At 34.2% G+C, this 21,806-nt stretch overlaps 2 protein-coding genes across 2 annotated transcripts; both read left to right on the plus strand.

Moving 5' to 3' along the window:
• Positions 1 to 366: 366 nt before the first annotated feature.
• Positions 367 to 2,948, plus strand: LOC144441259 (ryncolin-4-like). The gene is made up of 3 exons (XM_078130819.1): positions 367 to 481; positions 1,692 to 1,763; positions 2,242 to 2,948. The coding sequence occupies exons 1-3, from the start codon at positions 367 to 369 to the stop codon at positions 2,946 to 2,948; spliced, it is 894 nt and encodes a 297-aa protein (XP_077986945.1).
• A 1,142-nt stretch (positions 2,949 to 4,090) lies between these two features.
• LOC144441015 (uncharacterized) lies at positions 4,091 to 20,989 on the plus strand. The gene is made up of 7 exons (XM_078130523.1): positions 4,091 to 4,207; positions 8,537 to 8,784; positions 10,578 to 10,720; positions 12,285 to 12,404; positions 16,624 to 16,890; positions 17,406 to 17,611; positions 18,055 to 20,989. The coding sequence occupies exons 2-7, from the start codon at positions 8,543 to 8,545 to the stop codon at positions 18,382 to 18,384; spliced, it is 1,308 nt and encodes a 435-aa protein (XP_077986649.1). The 5' UTR covers positions 4,091 to 4,207; positions 8,537 to 8,542; the 3' UTR covers positions 18,385 to 20,989.
• Positions 20,990 to 21,806: the final 817 nt, after the last annotated feature.

Genomic DNA, 21,806 nt, shown 5'->3' on the forward strand with positions numbered 1-21,806 from the left:
TACAATGATTGAGCAAAAGTAAGCTAATTTTTTCTGAAAGAAAAATCGTAAGGTAATACAACCTGAAAATAGGTTTTCCCGTCATAGGTATCAAAGTAGATAGCATCTCGTAAACTAAACATTATCATGCGTGTATAACTAAATAGTCATGCATTGGATGAATAAATATGAATTTACACAAGATAAGATAATTTGTTCATCGACAATTCCATCAATGAATTGACTACACGTGGACCAGTCATTTTACACACAGTGTAGTTCGTTGTTCTTCTTCTAGAATTCTACCATCACAGCAGTCGTCGTTGCTTCACGTACCAGTACACCAATCTTATGTTTTCTTGACGAATACATCATCAAATCAACACGATGTTCCAAACACACTTTATCTTAGTTTCTCTGGTTATTGTCAGCTTTCACTTAACGGAGTGTTTTCAAAGACCTCCTCCAGAAAAAGAAGATCCTTACAAATATAGAGCAAAGGGTAAGAAATGCAATCTTTACATAATAATAATACAACTTCACTCGTTTTTTGTTTCATTTATTTTCCTAATGATATTTTTTTTACATGACATTATGTATTATATCTATACACTACTAACAGTAATATGAAATTACATGTAATCATATCAAAGCTATTCTGATATCGATATAATTTCTTTCTTTTTTAAAAACAAACAAACAAACAAACCGACGTTCATTAGTAAGATGTGTATTAAAAGAAGTACCTTTAAGTAAACATATATATGCAAGGTATCTTACAAAATTGGACAATTAATGTAATGAATTAATAAAACCCATATGGCATAATGTAAACACAACTAACAAATATGATTTCTCCAGCTGTTACAAGTAACCATAATATGGTAGTCATTAGTACAAAATGTATCGGTAATTAATGGATTCTAGTTATTGATCTGTAAGGTTTCTAACAACACACATACACAGACACAGACACAGGCACAGACACAGACACAGACACAGACACAGACACAGACACAGACACAGGCATAGACACAGATACAGACACAGACACATACAGACACAGACACAGACACAAACACACACACACACAAACAAACAAACAAACAAACAAACAAACAAACAAACAAACAAAGACAAACACGCACAAACAAACAAACAAACACACAGACAGACAGACAGACAGACAGACAGACAGACAAACAGACAAACAGACAAACAAACAAACAAACAAACAAACAAACAAATAAAAATACAGAAAAACAAACACAAACACAAACACAAACACAAACACAAACACAAACACAAATACAAACACAAACACAAACACAAACACAAACACAAACACAGACACAGACACAGACACAGACAGACAGGCAGTTGAAAAAAAATTGAGTACAAGACTACGAGAGACGTAAATAGTCAACCTGACCTTATTGCCGTGTGGATGATTTTATTGTTTGATTTAAATCTATCAATTTTTTATGTCTTAATATTTACTATTGGGATTATTACAATGACCCACAATCTTTGACATACATTCATGCATATAATTCTACACACATGGCTGTTTCAAAATTACATCTTAGTACACGCTGATAAACTCACATTTATTATTTAGAGACTCTTGGGTTATAAAATTGCAAAAATTGACAATTTATATCTTTAGATAAACAACTCAATCTACTATGTTTCTTTGTTTGTCCTTTCAGGTCATATACTGACATCGAAAGATTTGAAGAAGATTCAAGAAGATGATATTTCATTCTGGTCGGGGGTCAGAGGTGAATATGCAAATACAATGTAATTTCTGTTTGCCAACTGAGGATATCATGACATTTGTTTGTCTATGTGTATGTGTGTGTGTGTAATTGTATGTATGTATGTATGTATGTATGTATGTATGTATGTATGTATGTATGTATGTATGTATGTATGTATGTATGTTGTATTGTATTGTATTTTGAGATCGTAATCTGTACAGTTAAAGTTTATAAATGTTCTGTAATCATAGATATGTCCGGTTTCCTCATGCACTAACACTAAATCCTCCACCTATATATGAATTGGGCAATGCCTGTGGGGATGGAAAATTTAATTTAAAAAAAGTTATAATTGAAATACATAATCTATTATATTAGATTCTGTTAGAGGTGGACTTCCAACAAAATCTTGAGACAGTATATGGAAAATGTGGTTATGAGATTATTAATTTTAAGAATAGAAATGCAGTTAATTTTCACACAATTCTTCTTCACTCAGATTGCCAAGATGTGTACGACTCAGGTCACCACGAAAGTGGAGTTTATGCCATCACACCAAGATTCAAAACTGGATCTTTGCTAGTGTATTGTGAGATGGATACAATCCATGGACATGGGTGGTTGGTGATTCAACGGAGAACAGATGGATCAACAGACTTCAATGCACCATGGCTTGATTATATGGGAGGATTTGGTGATATACTCAGTAATTTGTGGTTGGGAAATGAAAATTTGTACGCCATCACGAACGCAAATAGACGACAATATGAACTTTTAGTCGATTTGAGTGAATGGGAGGAGGACGGAGGGGAAGATCTTGAAGCTCGGTATAGTTCATTTCGTATTAGCCATGAACGGTACAGGTACAAGTTAAGATTAGGCAAATTCCTTGGCGGGGCTGCAAATGATTCACTAAGTTTTCATAGTGGCGGTTATTTCTCAACTAAAGATGCTGATTACGACGATTCGGACAAACACTGCGCTGAAAGATACCAAGGTGGTTGGTGGTTTAGATCGTGTATTGAATCCAATCTGAATGGAGTTTATCATGACGATTCCAACGCAGAAAGTGGTCGAGGTGTTTATTGGTATTGGCGCAAAAGTCGCTACAATTATTCCTTCAAATATTCCGCAATGAAACTGCGACCAGTTAAAAAATCCAGAAAATCACAAAAGAAGCGGAAAGATAAAAAGGTATCAGAGTGAATTTAAGAGAACACATTTGCTGGTTGGATAAAGCAGTCTCATCGTGCAACCCCATTGAGCAAATCAAACTTTCAGATTTTGTTATATTAGAATATGTTTGAGTTGACAGCTTTTTCCTGATTTGGGAATCTACGATAGAATAGAACGAATAAAACTCTGAACTGTGTGTATGGCGGTGTGGGGCGGGGAGGGGAGGGGAGGGATGGGGAGGGGGAGACGACTCAAAATCCAATCAAGTTGGCTAAGCTCTAGAAATTAGGGTATTGCATTAAAATTGCAAAAAGTAGTTGAAACTCGTAAACTGAGTGAGTTGATAGTCTTCATCACTGTATGTGTATGCACGTCAGTGTTTTTTTTTACCCGAAAGGCAAGTTCAAGTTCCATCGCGTGTGTGAGTAAGTATGTATTTGTATATATCACTATGTTTGCAAACTATTTGAGCAGATTTCCCCTTTCAGTTCAAATCCTACTCTACTCTACTCTACTCTACTCTACTCTACTCTACTCTACTCTACTCTACTCTACTCTACTCTACTCTACTCTACTCTACTCTACTCTACTCTAAATAAATACATAACCCATACATGGATGGAGGAAGGGATGGATGGATGGATGGATGGATGGATGGATGGATGGATGGATGAATGAATGAATGAATGAATGAATGAATGAATGAATGAATGAATGAATGAATGAATGAAAACATTAATTTGCTGAATTGTGTATGCTAGCAGTTACAATATATACAACATTGATGAAAACGTTTTCATCTGAATATATTTATTATATTTTTGTTAAAGAAAACGAAATTTCTCATAGTTATTACTAAGTTGTACATCAATTTTTAAATGTTATATAATAGAACCAAACTTCACCACACATTCATTTTGATAATATAATGATATGACAGTTCTTAAAATTTGAAAAAATAATTTCGCTATTGGTGGCAGAACTAAAAACAACGACAATAATCTGGTATATACATCATCACATACATATCGGCACAGACACTGGGTGATCACGAACCCTTGAAAGTCGAGCGCAGAGTCGAGCGTATATTGATCATGTATATTGATTGTTGAGCGCCCTCACATCATCACTTGGGATATCTCGGGTCAAAGGTTAATCAATACACGCTCAAATGAAAAGGAATGGAAAAGTACCTGCACCGTGATAGCTCGATTTGTGTGAAGTACTCACTACACGAAAAGTCGGCTCGCTGATCCCCTGTCTGGTAGATTCGCTTTGCATTAACAACGGTAAGTTCTTTGGTAATTTTTAAAAAACTTTTCCTTGTACATGTAAGCCGTTTGTGTCCGACATCCAGGGATTGTCGGAAGTAAAAGTGTATTTTATCCGCACAACTTTGCAACAACACGACGTGGCTTTCCGTTCGCTTGCAATGTCCTAACAGCCACGATATTTCACTCGCATGTCAGTTTTGTGCCGTGCATGCATGCAAGTGAGTGTATTGAGTCTGTGGAAGTTTAGCAGTGTGATATACATTTTCCCGATAGCAGCATCGGACGTGTACATGAAAAATGATAGGCGCACCATTTGCTTCATCTATTTGTCAACGTTACATCGAAAGACACTCTGTCAATATTACATTTTCGAACTCTAAATATTCGCATGAATCAAATTGAATTACGAAAAGGCCATACTATCATGTTCGAAGTGTGTACTTGTTACAGTCCAACATCGATGTCGAACGTTATTGATTTTTACTTAGACACTTGCTAGTAATATTATAACTTCGAGAAAGTGATTTTTGATATGCGATTGGGAAGGATAGAGAGTATAATTAATTTCATTTGCTGTTTTTGTAAGATTTTGACAAGGGTTTAGTAACACGTTTAGAGTACATTTACATGTAACACGTGGACAGATCCAAAAGTATCTTTCCGTTACATTACATTACAATTTTTACACTGTCGAAGTGCTTAAATTTAACACAGTGGTAACAAACGATTTCGAAATGACAATTTTAATGATTTATCATATTAAACTTACTGGCATGAAACCGTTAGATTTGTCCTTATGATTGTAAGTGACAGATTGTATAATAAAACAATAGACAGGCCAGCATTATCAGTAATCATAAGTTTATATCTCTTGTAACTTTTGCAAGGTTACACAATTTCTGGCATTGAAATACTAGACAATAGACAAACAAAATGAATAAAATCTCAGACGTTTGATCGTATTTGAAGGCTAAAGCTTCTGTAAGTTGTAACCGTTGAGTTCAGTTTCAAATGCAGATAACACTGACTTTTTTACACAACTAGAACTAGGTCAAAACTAATGGTACAGGTATTAAAACATAAGCCATTGGCACTAGATCTAAAACCAATTTGTAAAACTCAGGTGCTATCCCTACCTTTACCTTATGCAGTCCACAAAGTCAGCCTTGTAATGGGAATACAAATATGTCTTGTTAATAGTCAGTCCATTTTTCTGCTTTTTTTTTTTTTTTTTAAAAACCACCTCATTGAAGATGGGGACAGTCTGATTCAGGAATTGGCTAGATTTCGTAATTCACCCATGTTTAGTTCATTTATTGTTTTAAAAAAAATGTTGTTTGGGTTCTTGTCAATGACATGAAAACAAAATACAATACGACAATAAACGAAATCTAGCCAATTTCTACATCAAATTTTACATTGTAAAGAGTCTGAACTTCGCACTTTTGTTCTGTTCAATTTTACTTTTGACAAGTTTTAGTACAGTGATGTATGATTTTCACTTGGCGCTACTTGAGCTTTGACTTAGTTTTCACATTTCTTTGCACATGAAAAAAAGTGCTATTCTGGTAAAAGCCATCCTGCTTTAGTTAAATTGTATTCCTTCTGTGCGGTCTTTTGTAAATGAATAAAGATGTGATATTCTGTGTGGGCATAACAAAACATGAAATTTAAAATGCTGAATTTTATAAATGCTGGAATCCACTGGCATAAATAAAAAAATCTGCTCGCATGTTGCAAGCTTTGTCACGGATGTCTGTGACAGAGTTGTGTCCTAATCAGGGTAGCATGACATGGTGCTGTCATGTAATGTAATTGTTTCCTCCCATTGACTCTATTCTTTGAATAGTAGAGATAAATACTAAAACGTGAACTTTGGATATGAGTCAATGGCGCACTAGGTCGTGTTATAACTTATATTTGAATTAATGCAGCTCACGATCACTTGGTTCTCTTGTAGAAATTTGCTGCCTTCCTATTCACAAACTTGTATTTCATTTCTATTCTCCGAAGAAAGTCTTTCCAAATGTTAATTGCAAAGCTGACATAAGGAATTGATCAACAAATGTTCAAAACTTCCTTGATCAGGTGTTCCTGTTGAATAAGCGTGATCTCTCTGACAATTGAACAAAGTCAATTTATAAACAAATCTGAACCTGCGTCATAGACGATAAGAGTCTACATGATACAGAATGTCTTCACTATAGCAATGGTTAAAACAAATGAGTGCGATAGATCAAATATAGATTCTAGGCTAGAGTACAGATATATGTTCTGTATTGAAGGCAGGCATGACGATATTTAGGGTTTGTATAGGTCAAGTACCATATACCACATCTCCTTCAAGCTACTACTAGAACAAACCATTTATAGTTGATACTCGCCTCCTAACACCTTGCCCATAGCAAACCCCCATGATGTAATGGTTTGCTCCACCAATGATTCCTCCAGCTGCAAGGACACATGACTGACCTGTTCATTTGTAGGTCAGCCTACACTTGTGTGGATCCATGTATCGAAAACACGTACCCATAACCCAGGCCCATTCCTAAAGTTTATCTGTAGTTTAGGCCTGCTTGCTGGCAGGATTTACTACCACTAGTTTCCCCAATTCTCTTTCATGAACATGAAAGGGAATGACTTATAACTGGCCACAAATTTCATATAGATTGGATTGAAACTGTGATGGGATTGTTTGGAATATCAAAACTTGATGGTAAATAAGAGTCAGGAAGTGACAATAAGAATACAGGAAATGACAGTGGACTAGAATTACTCAATGCAAGTTATTAAATAATACCAGTATTATTCAATTCATAGTCATGTTACTCGTTAGTGTTTAGTAACATTCGAGTCTATGTGGTCCAGAAAAGCTTTCCATTTCCTCCTATCTTAGGTGAGAGATTAGCCCAGAATACAGTGACGTGAGGATTTTTGGATATTAATACTTTCCCTTACTACACTTGGTAATTTGCTAGCAGCCATTTACTTATGACGTTTGGCTAGAAAGAAGATGCAACTTCCTATTGGGGTTTAAATTTTTCCCGAAATTCCTATCTTAAGATGACGTTAGTAGTGTCATCATTCAAACCAACTCAGAGGATTGATGTATATTTAATTTTATCATTCAATTTGGGTTGCATGTCACTGCAGGAAATCATAATCTAATTGTAGATTTGAATAAATGGCTGCTAGCAAAATGCCAGGCATGGTAGAGGAAAGGTGCGAGCTAAAATTTTTCACTTGATTGGATTCTAAGCTAGTCCGGAGCTATATACATATGAATGTGCTTTTAGTACTCAATAGCCCATGCTGAAAACAACTTGATTTAGGGTACCTATCGAAAGTTTCTAAAACTCCAACTTGAAAATTTCTGAAAGTATCCTTCAAGTTAGCATGTGACTCAAATAACGCAAACAAAAGCAATTTACCTGAGGTAAAAAGCCAACATTGCCATATGTAGGATGCCTACGTGTTAACAGAGCTGATGATATGTATACAGACAATACCTGTAGGCTGTACTGACCATGGGATTACTTGCTGTGATTTAGAATGATGTCAATAGGACTAAGTAACCTATGATGACACACATATAGCAGACAGTAAGTCTTGCACGTAGTGTCTAACACTAGCTGACATATTATGTCCTAATCTGATTGTGATTAAACAAAGTTAGACCATTGGCTATCAGAGTTTTGCGAATGTTTGGAGCCGTGGTAACAAAACAAAGTGAAGTTATAGGTAAAGGTTTATTCTTGCCTGCAGACAGACCGACCTTTGTATGAACTGACTAACTGATGGCATAGGTACAGGGGGTCACTCATAATCAGCCCTATCAAAAATGTACTTTGATCGAATCATGCAAATAGTTGCAGAACATTGATAGTCATGTGAACATGAACATGATGAAGTGTTTGAAGTAAACTATGCAAATCATACACACGTACATTCACACATACTTGCATACAAGCATATACACATACACGTACACATACACATACACGTACAACACATACACTGCACACATAGCTCATAATCAGCCCTATCAAAAAATGTGCTTTGAATCATGCAAATAGTTGCAGAACATTGATAGTCATGATCCTCATGAACATGATGAAGTGTTGAAGTAAACTATGCAAATCATACACATGTACATGCACACATACTTGCATACAAGCATATAGTCATACACACACACACACACACACACACACACACACACACACACACACACATACACATACATACACATACGCTGCACACATAGCTCATCATGGTGACATTATCGTGATTCCTAATCCTACTTGCCATATTAGTTATTCCAACTATTGTGATTTCTTACAGATAAACATGACTGATGTCAAATCTGTAGTCGTTACCTTGGCAGCAGGCTCTGCCCTTGCCTTGGCAACAAAACAGTTACTGTCTCTCTATAACAATGGTACAAAGGTGGTTGCCAAACCCAAGAAATTTCCTCCAGCTTTTGGCCGTGAGATGAGAGATCAAGAGTTCTTGTTGGATAAGGATGCAGCCTTTGTCAACCACTGCTCTTGTGGTACAATTCCAAGACGTGTGATGGAGACACAAAGATGGTAAGTGTCGATTAGTACAATATGATCATCAAACGTTAATTGTGACAATGATGTTTTCAATAATATTTGGAAACCATGACAACAGGAAGGGATGTCGGGTAAAATTGACACCATAGCATGCTTCCTCTGTATGGATTGAAATTCATAACTCAAAGTACAACACAATAAGGGCCTAGCTAGAGGCTTGACCATTGCTGGCTTGAAAATTTCATTCAATATCAAGCCAGTAGGGCACTAAAGTCTCTCGGTGAGGTCCTAGCTCTTACCAAGTATAATGGCTACTCCACATGTACTAATCAGTATGACTTTCATACTTTATACATTTGGTGTGATGAATTAAGATAATAGCAAAACAGAATCAACTTACAAAAATGTGTTACAGTAAAAGTAAAATCTTGTGACATCACCTCCAAGTTAAATTAATGATGTGAAAAGTACTAGCTAAAGAACCTGTTCAGCCGACCATAGACGTGATACAATGTCATCCAGCAGTGTGTAGGCTTGATAGAAACAATAAAATTCTCATTTTAAAGTATAATAAAGTGAAAGGAAATGTTACAGATAGACTTAATTTTGTGTTTAATGATGCTTGACTGTGAAGTAATGTATATCATGAATTGAAATCAACTGTCAACTATAGTGGATACATACAGTGACGTAGGCAAGTAAGCCAAATTATCCAGTAGTGAAATAATTTGTAGATTCGGTCATACTTTTGGCTTAGTGGATGTAATGGGATGGTAAATATAATCTAAGATTTCTGATAAAAAAATTACAAATTTGTACAGTCAGATAACTTGGCTTAGTAGATGTAATGGATGACATGGTGTCTAGATCTTTGATAGAGAAATGAAGCTTTCAGTGCATGTATAGTTATATCCTTGGCTTTGTTCCACTACATGGCAGTACTCTGTATTCTCAAAATTCATTTATTAAGTACTGTGTTCTTAGCTTTAGTGCATACTGTATAGCTTCAAAACTTAAGTGTGGCAAATTTTACTGATATTGGCTATAGTTAATTGCACATAAAAAAGAGGAATTTTGCATTTAAATTGAAAGTGGGGGTTTGGTCATTTCTATTCATGTTTACACTTTTGCAGGATGTTGTACATATGAAATAAATATGACTCGTGTAATATGGTGAGTGTGGTTGTGATGGTCACTCTCAAGTTTCATACAATTTCAATAATAATAATAATAATAATAACATTTATAGAGCGCCAGTATAACAAATAGGGTTTGCTCAAAGGCGCTGAACAAAACTAAAAAGATGAAAGGAGTACGTACTGAAAAGGGATAAAAGTTAAAACGTTCAAAGTCCCACAAGTTCAAAGTTCATAGATAAAAGTAGCAACCAATGAAACAAATTAAAACTAGGCATACGCCTTCTTAAAAAGATGAGTCTTCAGTTTTTGTTTAAAAATGTCAATAGAGTTACAAAGTCTAAGTTCTGTTGGCAAACAATTCCAGAGTTTAGGAGCAGCATGTGAAAAGGCACGTTGACCGTAAGACTTGGTGTTAGCTGACATTTTATATGGAATTACATTTATATGGAATTTTTTTTCAATGGTATAGGCACAAGTGCTGTGATAGTCAATGAAGTTATTTTGAAAATGTTTTTATAGCCAATTTAAGCTTTGATCCATTGATTAATAACTTCTTCATTATTTGCCAGTAAAACAGATTGAAGTACAGATGCTTAGTGACTCCTTGACCAAATAATGAACAAGACTGAAATGGGGTTTAGTATTATATCAAAATGACATTCTGATCTTGTTGGTTTTCAACTGTAGGTTTGAAGATGAAGCAGAGAAAACACCCGACTATTTCTACAAACACAGAACAATAGATTATTATGAAGATGCCCTCAAGACTATTGGTGATTTTGTTGGTGCCAAAGCTGAAGATCTGGCTTTTTCAAACAATGTAACAACAGGTAGGCTAAGCCCCTCTCTCAGTCCACTTATACCCACCCACCCACCGACATTCATGCTGTGGACCTCGCCTAGTCCAATGTACTCAAGTTCATTCCAGCTTCTCGAGCTCCCCATCATTCAATTTATAAAAATAAATCACAGATTTGTATTGATCACTTGAATGTGGAATCTCATTATAAACCGACTTTGGGAGAATTAAGTGATGTGAGTGAAGGTGTAAATGGTAATGATTCCATATAGGAACTAGACTATGTGAGTGGAGGTGTAAATGGTAATGATACTGTATAGGAACTAGACTAGTGACGTGAGTGGAGGTGTAAATGGTAATGATACTGTATAGGAACTAGACTGTGAGTGGAGGTGTAAATGGTAACGATACTGTAAGGAACTAGACTATGTGGGTGGAGGTGTAAATTGTAAAGATACTGTATAGGGACTAGACTGTGAGTGAAGGTGTAAATTGTAATGATACTGTATAGGAACTAGACTGTGAGTGAAGGTGTAAATGGTAATGATACTGTATAGGAACTAGACTATGTGAGTGGAGGTGTAAATGGTAATGATACTGTATAGGAACTAGACTATGAGTGAAGGTGTAAATGATAATGCTTCCATATAGGGACTAGACTAGGTTTTGGTGTCAGAAAATGACAAATACAACACAAGGCATTGTGGGAAAACGATGACTTCACCATTCATAGTTTAACCTAATAGAGACATGAGAGAATGCCTTATGTCTGTAGTGTAGAGTAGAGTGAGCTTACTAATTTAATTAACCCTTTGTCTATGTTACAGGATTGTACATGATACCGTGCAATTCAGATTTATAAATATAATAAAACAGAACTCATTCAAGCATTTATTAATCATACATAACATCTTCTAACATGCCAGTGGTTAATTAACTTTTTTTTGAACTAATAAAAATGATTATTATAATTGGAGTCATGATACATAGCTCAATGATATACACTATTGATCTATGACCGCAAACTCCATACAGTGATCTATGCAGAATACAAGGTATTGACAGGTAATGTTTCAATACCGAGTGGTAGATACCTAATGCATACAAATAGAACTACTGTCCATTTTAATCTTTGGATATCAAAATAACCAAATGGGATATTTTACACCTGGTTTCACTTCTTGTGGAGCACTGTTTTCAATAAAGATGTATTTTGATTTGAAGATTATATCCTAAATATGTAAATGGAAATACTAGAGAAATTTGAAAAATACACAATATTTTACAACAGGCATTGACAAATTACACAGTGAGATTTTGTATCAAGTGATGTTCTCTGCATTATCAGAAGCCTTCATGGTGCATATATATTTTATCTGCAGGTTATCAATGAAGTGTAAAGATAAACAGTGTAGGGATGTCGAAATACTCGTTTTCATTATTAGCTATCAATCGAGTTCTGAGACCCAAAAAATTAGTCTAATTAAACTGATCAGTTGTGAATTATCTGTAATTTCACTCCACTATAAATGGAGGATTCTGAGATCAGAAAATAGCACTCTAGTAATGGTTAATTATTATGTTTTCATTTTCAGCTATCAATGGTGTTCTGAGATCCAAGAACTGGCAGGCAGGTGATGCACTCCTGATGACGAATCTGACCTACCCTGCTGTCAATTTCACTGGCTATGATGTATGTGGTGATGAATCTAAAGGTATGTTGGTGTGAATCAACCAAAGAGATTATAGACACACATTGAAATGCTTACTTTTAATACAAGACTTGCATTGCAGTGATATCACAAACACGGTATTCCACGGGCATTCAACAATTTTTTATAATGGAGAATTACCAGTACAGATGCACTAGTTATAGCTAAATTTTGATGTTACAGTATTTTAATATATTCAAAAGTTGTATGTTGATGAACACCATTCAAACATTACAATCAATCCTCACAGTTCAGCATACAGATCTATGAGGCTTGGGCTTCAGCTTGGTCAGTATAAAAGGTTACACACTGACCTACATGTAGGGAATGCATTACATTTGCAATATTGATTAGCCATAGGTTACTTTATTCTCTTGACATACATCTGAAGGTCAGTAGTGGTAGTCATGTATGTCTGTTTTTCAGTGTCAAAAGGTCACAGGAATAAAATGGCATTTATCAACAGCTGTAATGCATAAGTTTCATATTATCACATGTCTGTATATCAGTACATGGGTAAGAAGTTAATGATAAAAATAACAGGAGTTTTATGGAGTCATGGAGAATTCAAACCAACAACTAATAAAAAATTAAAACCAGTGAGGGACTTACTGTTTAGGATTTGAGGATAGGAAGTAATACAGGGTTCATGTAGTCATGGACATCCCAGACAGTCCAGGTATGTCAGACCCAGTGACACTAAAAGTTTGCGAGACAAAGTGTTAACAATGGTATAGGTAAATATAGTCAATATATCCTAACAGATCATTTTAGTTTATGGACATGTGTTCACTACCAATAGCTGTAACAATAATATTATCAAAACTTTGTTGAATCTTCTTTCCCCCAAGTAATATTTAAGACATGACATTGATAGCATTTAGTACTCCACTACTTAGAACATGGATGGATCAAAACATTACATTTCTTTCCAATTTATCGTTCCAAAGTAACTATATTGTACTGTCCTGTTGATTCTTGGAACCATGAACAATTTATAATTATTCTCCATCAAGAACACAATTGTTTTAAAATTTGTGGTCAAAGCTAGATATGCCTCAACAACCTAGTAAGTAATAAAATGAATTGCAGTATCACTAATGTTACTTGTAAAAGTCAGAAAATGAAGTTAGTCATAGCAAATGGTGAAAGTCATAAAAAGATGAAATGTAATTAGATGGGTTTGTGTGTCTGACAGCTCCCTGCTGTGATAAACTGAAATCTTGAAAAGGTTATTTTATTAATGCATCTATGAATGAATGAATTGGAAAAGTTAAATATGTCCATTGATTCATATTTGATTGATAAATAGGTAATGTAATTTTACATTATAACGAAATCACAAAGATTTCAGTCTGTTTGTTTATGACAGTTCAGTCGGAAATTAAACTTTTAATATCAAATGTGTCAATCATTTTTGTAACATTTTAATGTCTGTTATGCTTTTCTTTGAATAGTAAGGTTGTCAGTATTAATAAATAAAAGGGAAATTACTCATACAAATATGTAACCCTTTGTTCAGCAGTGAACTAATAGAATTGAAGTCTTAAAACTAAGGTGACATTTCTATTTCCTTTTATCCCTTTACTGTCATCTTGACAAGAAAACCAATTTCACAATTTCTAAATCCTGAAATTAATGTACATGTGTAACATTCAGTCTGGTCTAGTTCCTATATGTCACATTACGATTACTACAGAGATCATCTCCACTCATGTCTGGTGTGTAGGTTTGATAAATATGACAGTGATTGTCAATATTAGAATCATTCCTATGTAAATTTCACCTTCTGTTTCATCAGTAGCAGTATTCAAATATTGATGATACTAACTAGAAATAAATTAAAAGATATGGTAAGTTGGATATGTGAATTTTGGTCGATTTATTCAAAACATTGAAACATAATACATAGCAGGTCACTATTCAAATCGTCCTGAATTCAATAGCTTTTAATTTTATTGGGGATGTAATTACAAAACTGTCACTCACTTACTTGTTTGTTATAATTTACTTCCATGTACCTTGAAATATAATGGAGTTGTCCTTGAATATGTAAACATCCTTCATGAGAAAACTCAACACCTCATATAATGAATTACCCGTAATACAAATATTTTTGCTGAAAGAGATATTCCTATTTTTGCCAACCCATATGACTGTTTTGGTTAATATGTATCAGTTGAATCGAATACATATTATGATAATTTGGCAAAAAAAAAAGTGCTTTTTTTATCCGCAATAATCTCAAAATGACATTGTCTGGAAAATGCAAAGAAGAATCTTCAAAGTAATCCACAGTCTTCACCATTAGTGCTGTCCACACATCTTGCATACACAACCATTCTTGTAACTGAGTCAACAGCAACACATTGATGTGAAACTAGATGTAAAATGATAGGTTTCTGGATTCAAATGTAACTGTTGAATAAATAATAAGCTGTCTAGAGCTGTCTAGTCAATCTTAACATGAAATGATGCAAGTAGGAAATCGGAATTGTAAACTCAACAGGGATATCATGACAAGTCAAAATGTATTAGTGAACACGACAGGTACAATGTGTTGACATGATATGATTTGAGAATAAAACAACACATTATATGATATATATGATATATGATATAAAATAACAAAATACAAGAGTTTAGTAGTTAATTTTGATAATTTGATATGTATATGATTCAGTACAATATTTTATTTGGTATGTATTATATGGCATGCATTCTTTATTTCCATTTATTATAGAATGCACTTAAATTAATTGTAAAGAATGCACTTAAATGAATTGAAAATCATTTGGTATGTACTACTCATCAATGAAAACAAAAACAAATTGATTTTGAACCAAATAACTTGCTGCAAATAAAGACCGAGTTGAACCATTTCTAAGTCCAATTACATCAATGTCCACATTCCAGGTAGATTTAGATCATGATAGGTACATTGTATTTACTGTTGATGTCAGAATCACTGACATACTTGTACTATGCATAATTTATGCTATATAGTAAAGGTGCAATGGAATGTTCTGATATGTATCATGTATTCATGCTGTTATTTCCTATCGCCATTGGCAAAAATTCATATTCGGTATTGTTTGTTGAAATACTTGTGAATTTCATGATGACATGGTATATATGTTTGTGAGAAGTAACATCACAAAATGTAGTGGCTATTTTGTCAATTTTATGTTGTGAGTAATATCCTATATTACTTACTTAAGAAAACAAAAACAATACAATATAATATCTGCAATCAGTCAATGTACAAAATGTAACTGTACTTCAAATTTTATACTGTAAAGTTACGATTTAACTCTCTAATGTGCATAGTGAAAATTACATGTTATTATTGGCTCAGAATATCAAGACCAAGTCCCTGCTGTCTCGAATTGAGTTTATTAGAATGCAAGTAACGTAGGCCATGGATTCCAAGTTTTAGTGTAATCTGTCACACATGATGTAGTAGTCTTTCAACTGAAACCATCGCATCTTGGTTGTTTAATATTCCTAATACTACCCTGGCTATAATGAGCTAGTCTCTAATATTGCATTGCTAATAAAGGTATAGTAGTGTACAATCTTGCAATAAAGTGTCACACTTGATTAAGTAGTATCTTGTTTGTAACTTAAGTTACTACTGTATCAGATAAGAATCCCATGGCAATGGCAATGGCAATGATAATGATCATGGATTTAATCTAGGTCTGTGTGATGACAAGTCATCAGGATGAACCGTACTTCTTTACAAGAAAGTCTTTTAGATGTTTTACAGTTGACGTTGTGTTAATCATATCTAGGTCTGTGCGCTGACATGTCTCCATATTTTTTTTATATATGGGAAAGTTATGATGTTAAATTTGGCATGCATTTCACATTGTCACATAGTAGTTGTACAATATGTGTACAATACATGCATAAAACCATGTAGGTAATACAGAGTTATAGAAACACTCAAGTGTATACAATTATATCCTGAAAATAGCCTCTACAGAGATAATGAAAGAGGATGTACCAGAAGGGCTATCTTTTTAATTTGATTAAAAATTTGTATTGGATAAAAAAAAAAATCTTGTAGTATGAGTCACAGCATTACAAATGTAAAAGTTTGACATGATTCAATAAAATGAATGTTTATGTCTCATATACAATTTATTTACAGGTACCAAGATAGTGTATATGTGTATCATGTGTATTTAATAATATAAACTGTTATTATTCATAGGTACCAAGATAGTGTATGCCAAGATTGAGTTTCCCATCAAGAACAAAGAACAGATCATTCAAGTATACAGAGATATACTAGATGCAAACCCAGACATCAAAGTAGCTGTCATTGATCATATCATCAGCTATATGACATTTGTAATGCCAGTCAAAGAACTAGCTGAGTTGTGTCACAGTAGAGGTATAGAAGTCATCATTGATGGAGCTCACGCCCCTGGTCAGCTTCAACTGAATGTACCTGATATTGGAGCTGATTACTATGCCGGTAAGAATGTCAATCAAAACTGTGACTGTCAATCACTATGATTGACAGCTGTACTTGACACATAGCCATGTCAATAAACCATCATGATTTGATGGTGTGCGTTACTGTAAACCTGGGAATTTTTCGCTGAAGACTTATTTTCGCTTCTTTCGCTGGAAAACAAAAATGCAAATATAAGTAGTGACTAAAATGCCTTCTTCTGCATGAACACAACAATGTACCAGTCTGGTAATTTGTAAAAATTAGTCTTTGAGAACTAGCTGAAGATTGCAAAATAGCAAAATTTTGTAGTAGTGAAAACATGAATGTATGTGTACACCTGTTTGCACTGTTCATCGGCTGATTTACTTTGATCATATATTTGCTATTTCTGGAAAGCTAAACACACAGAAAGATATATCACTTTTTAGGAACATACATCAATGTGATTAACACTTCCAATTCCAATCTGCAGTATTAGAATTCCTTCAGTGAAAGATAAAAATATGGAAAAAAAATTTCTTGAACTTTTGCAGGAAATATCTACAAGTGGTGTTTATCTGGAAGATGTGCATTTCTGTGGGTGGATCCTAAACACCAGAAAGGTGTGAGACCAGTTGTTACATCTAATAACTACCAGAAAGGTTGGAGAAAGGAGTTCTATTACCAGGGAACTAGGGACTACACTGTCTACCTCACAGCTGGAGAGGGATTGAAGTTTATCAATGACATAGGGGGTCTGGTAAGTGATGTCATACAGTGACCTGAAAACTAATTGTAGATGAAATCAAATAATAGCTTTGGTTTGTAAATTTGTATTGAACTATGAGAGATGGTCATAGATGGTAATGGGATGATAGTGTGTCACAGATGGATTTTTTTTTATCTAAAAGTCTAGAGAGACTGAATCCATGTTATTTGTAAGCGTTGAAAATATTAAATATCAGAAATTGATTTGTGTATGCAATTCAACATTGCTAAAAAAAAAATTTTATAAGTAACCGCAAAATAGAAAAAATGAAAATTAGCTATGATTATGCTGTTTTCAGTCCGAATCTTCACATGGTTTATTTTGGTTTGTAAATTAAAATATGATTCCTCAATCCAGAGTGAACTTAATTCTGAATCAGTATTTCATACTAAATTCCCGTTTTCATTATTTCCCATCTTTGTTCCCATCTTCAGAATGCCCTGTATGGTTACATCACACCCTTGGTAGGATGGGCTGCTGATATGCTGACCAAGGCATGGAACACCCAACGTCTGAGTATTCCTGAAGATATGCGGGCACCATTCATGGTTGTCATAGGCTTCCCATACACCACTAGACACCCTATGACTGGAGAGGGCAGTGTAGCAATCATGAGAGATCTGTGGGAAAAGTACAAGGTGCAATGTCTTGTGAATGCAGAGGGTGGACAGTTCTGGTGTCGTGTTACTGGGCATGTGTACAGTAGCCAGGCAGACTTTCTGAGGTTAAAAGACGCTGTGCTGGATTACATCAAAGAGGAATAAACCGTTGACAATATATGATGAGATATCTCTGGAACTATAGATCATGTTTATCAACTGGTTAGGATTACTAATTGTAGCAAGGATGTAAACTGAAATCCACCATTGCATATCATACATATACCATTCTGCATAGTGTGAATGCACATGATTCCAATAGAAAAGTAAAATGTACATGTTCAAATACATGAACTTGAACATAGGCATGTATAATGTAAAGACATGTAATATATGCATTGCAACCACAACTCGCAATTATCCACCAGACAAATAAGAAAAAAACCCACATGATTGTGTGTGATAACACGTGTATATGCACATGCACACATGCTTGCACGGATGCAAGCACACACACACACACTTTTACAAGAAACAGAAACAGAAATAGAAACAAAAAGCATTTTTCAGGGTTGAATATGTAGGCTGAAGTTCGATGGAGGGACAGACCTTCACTATAGCAACTAGTACTATACAAATGAAATATGATTCTGGTAATTTGTCAACGTAGTGCTGATACCAGTTTTAGTCAAAATACAGGTTTGGGTTGCTAGCGAATGACTCAAAAGTTGACCCATGATGAATCATGGTGGAGGGAAAAGAAATCTACAAATTTTATGGTGCTGGATTATTAAAATGATTTTGTAGGAGATGGGTATTTGATTGGGTACCTAGTACAAAAGTACCCAGGTGCCACCAGGTGGTAAGATAAAAGCACCTGGTTTAGATATGGTAGTATAAAGTTATATGATATGAGAATCAAAGATGGCTTTGATCTTGTCATTACTGTGTATTTTTTGTAATATTTACATTAAACTGATAAATACAAATATGTTGTGTACTATACTTCTTGCCAGTATATTCACTTTTTTTACCATTTTACTTAAGAAATACCAGTAGATATTCAGTTTTGAACCTCGGTATACAAACAAGCAAGTGTATGAGATATTTCATTGCATTATAGACTCATTTGAACCCAGAGAATATTATAACTTTAATGTACTTGATACAACCCATAACAACAAAGTTAAGCATTTTCTGTATGTGCCATACTTGTTTATAGCATCAATATTAAGTGTAAAAGTAAACTATTTCATTTGCTAAGTGACCACATTAGAACATTAGAAAGGCCACATGCTGGGCCTGTAAATAAACCAATTGAAACAGTATACTTTTACACTTGATATGAATGCTATAAACGAGTGTAGCACATAGAGAAAGTGCTTTACTTCATTGTTTCTTGTTGTAGTGTTACTTAGATGTTAAATCAATTTATTTGAATGTGTTTCTTTAGATTTGCAGAACTATTTTCCCTTTTGTCAAGTGCCTTAACTCTTAATTTGTTTACATTATTTTACGGTGAACAGAACCGACTGTATAGTTACAATCTATGTTCTGTAAAATGGTTGAAATCAAAGGATACTAGTATATTCATTTTTGCTGAATATCACATTCAGCTGTCCATCTCAGAATTTATGTCTCTCTATATGGATATGATAGAAAGTTTTACATGAAAGTCAAGTAAACGATTCTAAACTATTTGTAGCATTCGTCTTGCTATGATTTAGACAGGGAGGCTTGCCTACTCGTATGTTACTACTTATACAAATGAATTATTTCTTGTATTGAAAAAAATATTACTTTTATCTGTACAAATTAGAATTTATATGAATGCATGTGAAATGTAGTTAATACTGTATGAGTTTATTACTTTCACTTTTAATAAAATTATCAAAGCTAATACAAGGGATCTCTTTTACAATAAGTTTAATAGAATCTTTGTAATTATTGACACTTTTGTGCCATGTAATACTGCCACTACTTATCTACCCAAATGGTCTTTTTTTCCTCTCTTTACTTGTTAATGTTTTTAATAATCTTACAGGTTATATACTTAATTCATTTTTTTCATTATTATCGCTTAAGGCACTTCCTTTTTTGATGCGTTCTTTAAAAATCTTTGAAAGTTCTGGGATTCCACACTTCTGATTCAAAATTGTGGAAAAAGTTAATTTACATCTGAAAAATCAAATTAATGAAACGGTCGACCACAAAATAATAAATTCCTAATAATGAAGAAATAAAGTTTTGTCAAAAAGACAAATGACTGATTGTCACAGGTGAGATGCAGATTTACAACAAAACAATCCTGGAAAATGACAAAATTACCATTAAACTTCACGAAATGACTTGAAATTTAAGTTTGACTGATATGAACAGTTGATAATTGAAGGATTTATAGTCTTGGCTCAGCCAATATTGGGCTAACAATGGTATAATTACCTCGCCAACAGTTTTAAGACATTTCTTACTTTATTTACAAGAAGTATACAAAAGAAAGATTTTTTTGAGGATGGATTGCTTATGAAGTCAAGTTTTTCGAACTGAGATACTGTTTTTACATTATACATTTATCACAGGAGTAGGTTTTGATTTCTTGGACAAATACAAACCTTACACTAAAATGGGATTCATTTGACTGAAAAGGGAGGGATACTTTGACATGCTATATTTTCAATCCTGGTTATATTCTAAATGATAAAAGCTTGCATTCTTGTAAATTATCATACATGTATTTCATAAATAACAATAAAGATGTAGCTTATTTTGAGTGAGATTAATCAATTGTCTATTGAGTTTCTATGTTGTGGTGTGAAAGAACGAAAGTCTCCTCATTTTTAGCCCTCTGGTTTCATTGATTATAAGGAGTGATTCAACAAGTGTCTAAAACTGCATAACAATGAGTCCTTCAGTCTACATGGCGTTTGTGTGATGAACAAGATGAATTCAGTATCTTTTGACTTCGTATTTGTTGGTATGTGATGTGTTATAAATGTGCTGACTTTTGTTTTTCGTAACTTTGCTGTATCATTCAGAATCATGCTCTCACTGCAAACTTCTCTCATAATCGGGTTGAAACGTGGCAGCCATAACCTGCATAGCTAAAATTTAGAATATTTATGGATCAAATATTTGCCAATCAAGTCGTTCACTTTGCTGGTCTTGAATTTGAATCCAAATCACCTACAATTCAATTCTGTTTGCATGTACACTGCTGTGTTCATAAACAATTAAGTCCATTGTCCATAAAAGTCACTACCTGACTGGATGTCATCTCCCATATGGTCTGATATGTTGTCTTGATCACCTGATCAAAGAAATTACAGCTTTATGACAACTGATAATAATGAAAGGTGAGAAGGGGTGGTCTAGAAGTAATCTTTGACCACAAGTGTTGGCTGTCATCATCTTGACTTGTCAAGGGAACAGGTACGTGTCATGCAGTAGAGGAAGATAACACACAAGTTCAATGAGATTGTGGCTGTAAATTTAGAATTCTCATGACATCTGTGTACATTAGTTATGTGCCAAGCCAAATGTCTCACCTTGTATTAGAAATAGCCAGCCAACCACTAGAGCATAGTGTA

The sequence above is a fragment of the Glandiceps talaboti genome, chromosome 10 (genome assembly GCF_964340395.1).
Source record: "Glandiceps talaboti chromosome 10, keGlaTala1.1, whole genome shotgun sequence".
Taxonomy (NCBI): Eukaryota; Metazoa; Hemichordata; class Enteropneusta; family Spengelidae; genus Glandiceps; species Glandiceps talaboti.

Coding starts and splice junctions, on each gene's coding strand:
- LOC144441015 (XM_078130523.1), top strand. CDS start 8,543: ATGACTGATGTCAAATCTGTAGTCGTTACCTTGGCAGCAGGCTCTGCC. Junction 12,405..16,623: donor ATGTGGTGATGAATCTAAAG/GTATGTTGGTGT, acceptor TATTATTCATAG/GTACCAAGATAGTGTATGCC. Junction 16,891..17,405: donor TGGAGCTGATTACTATGCCG/GTAAGAATGTCA, acceptor GAACTTTTGCAG/GAAATATCTACAAGTGGTGT.
- LOC144441259 (XM_078130819.1), top strand. CDS start 367: ATGTTCCAAACACACTTTATCTTAGTTTCTCTGGTTATTGTCAGCTTT. Junction 482..1,691: donor TTACAAATATAGAGCAAAGG/GTAAGAAATGCA, acceptor TTGTCCTTTCAG/GTCATATACTGACATCGAAA. Junction 1,764..2,241: donor ATTCTGGTCGGGGGTCAGAG/GTGAATATGCAA, acceptor TTCTTCACTCAG/ATTGCCAAGATGTGTACGAC.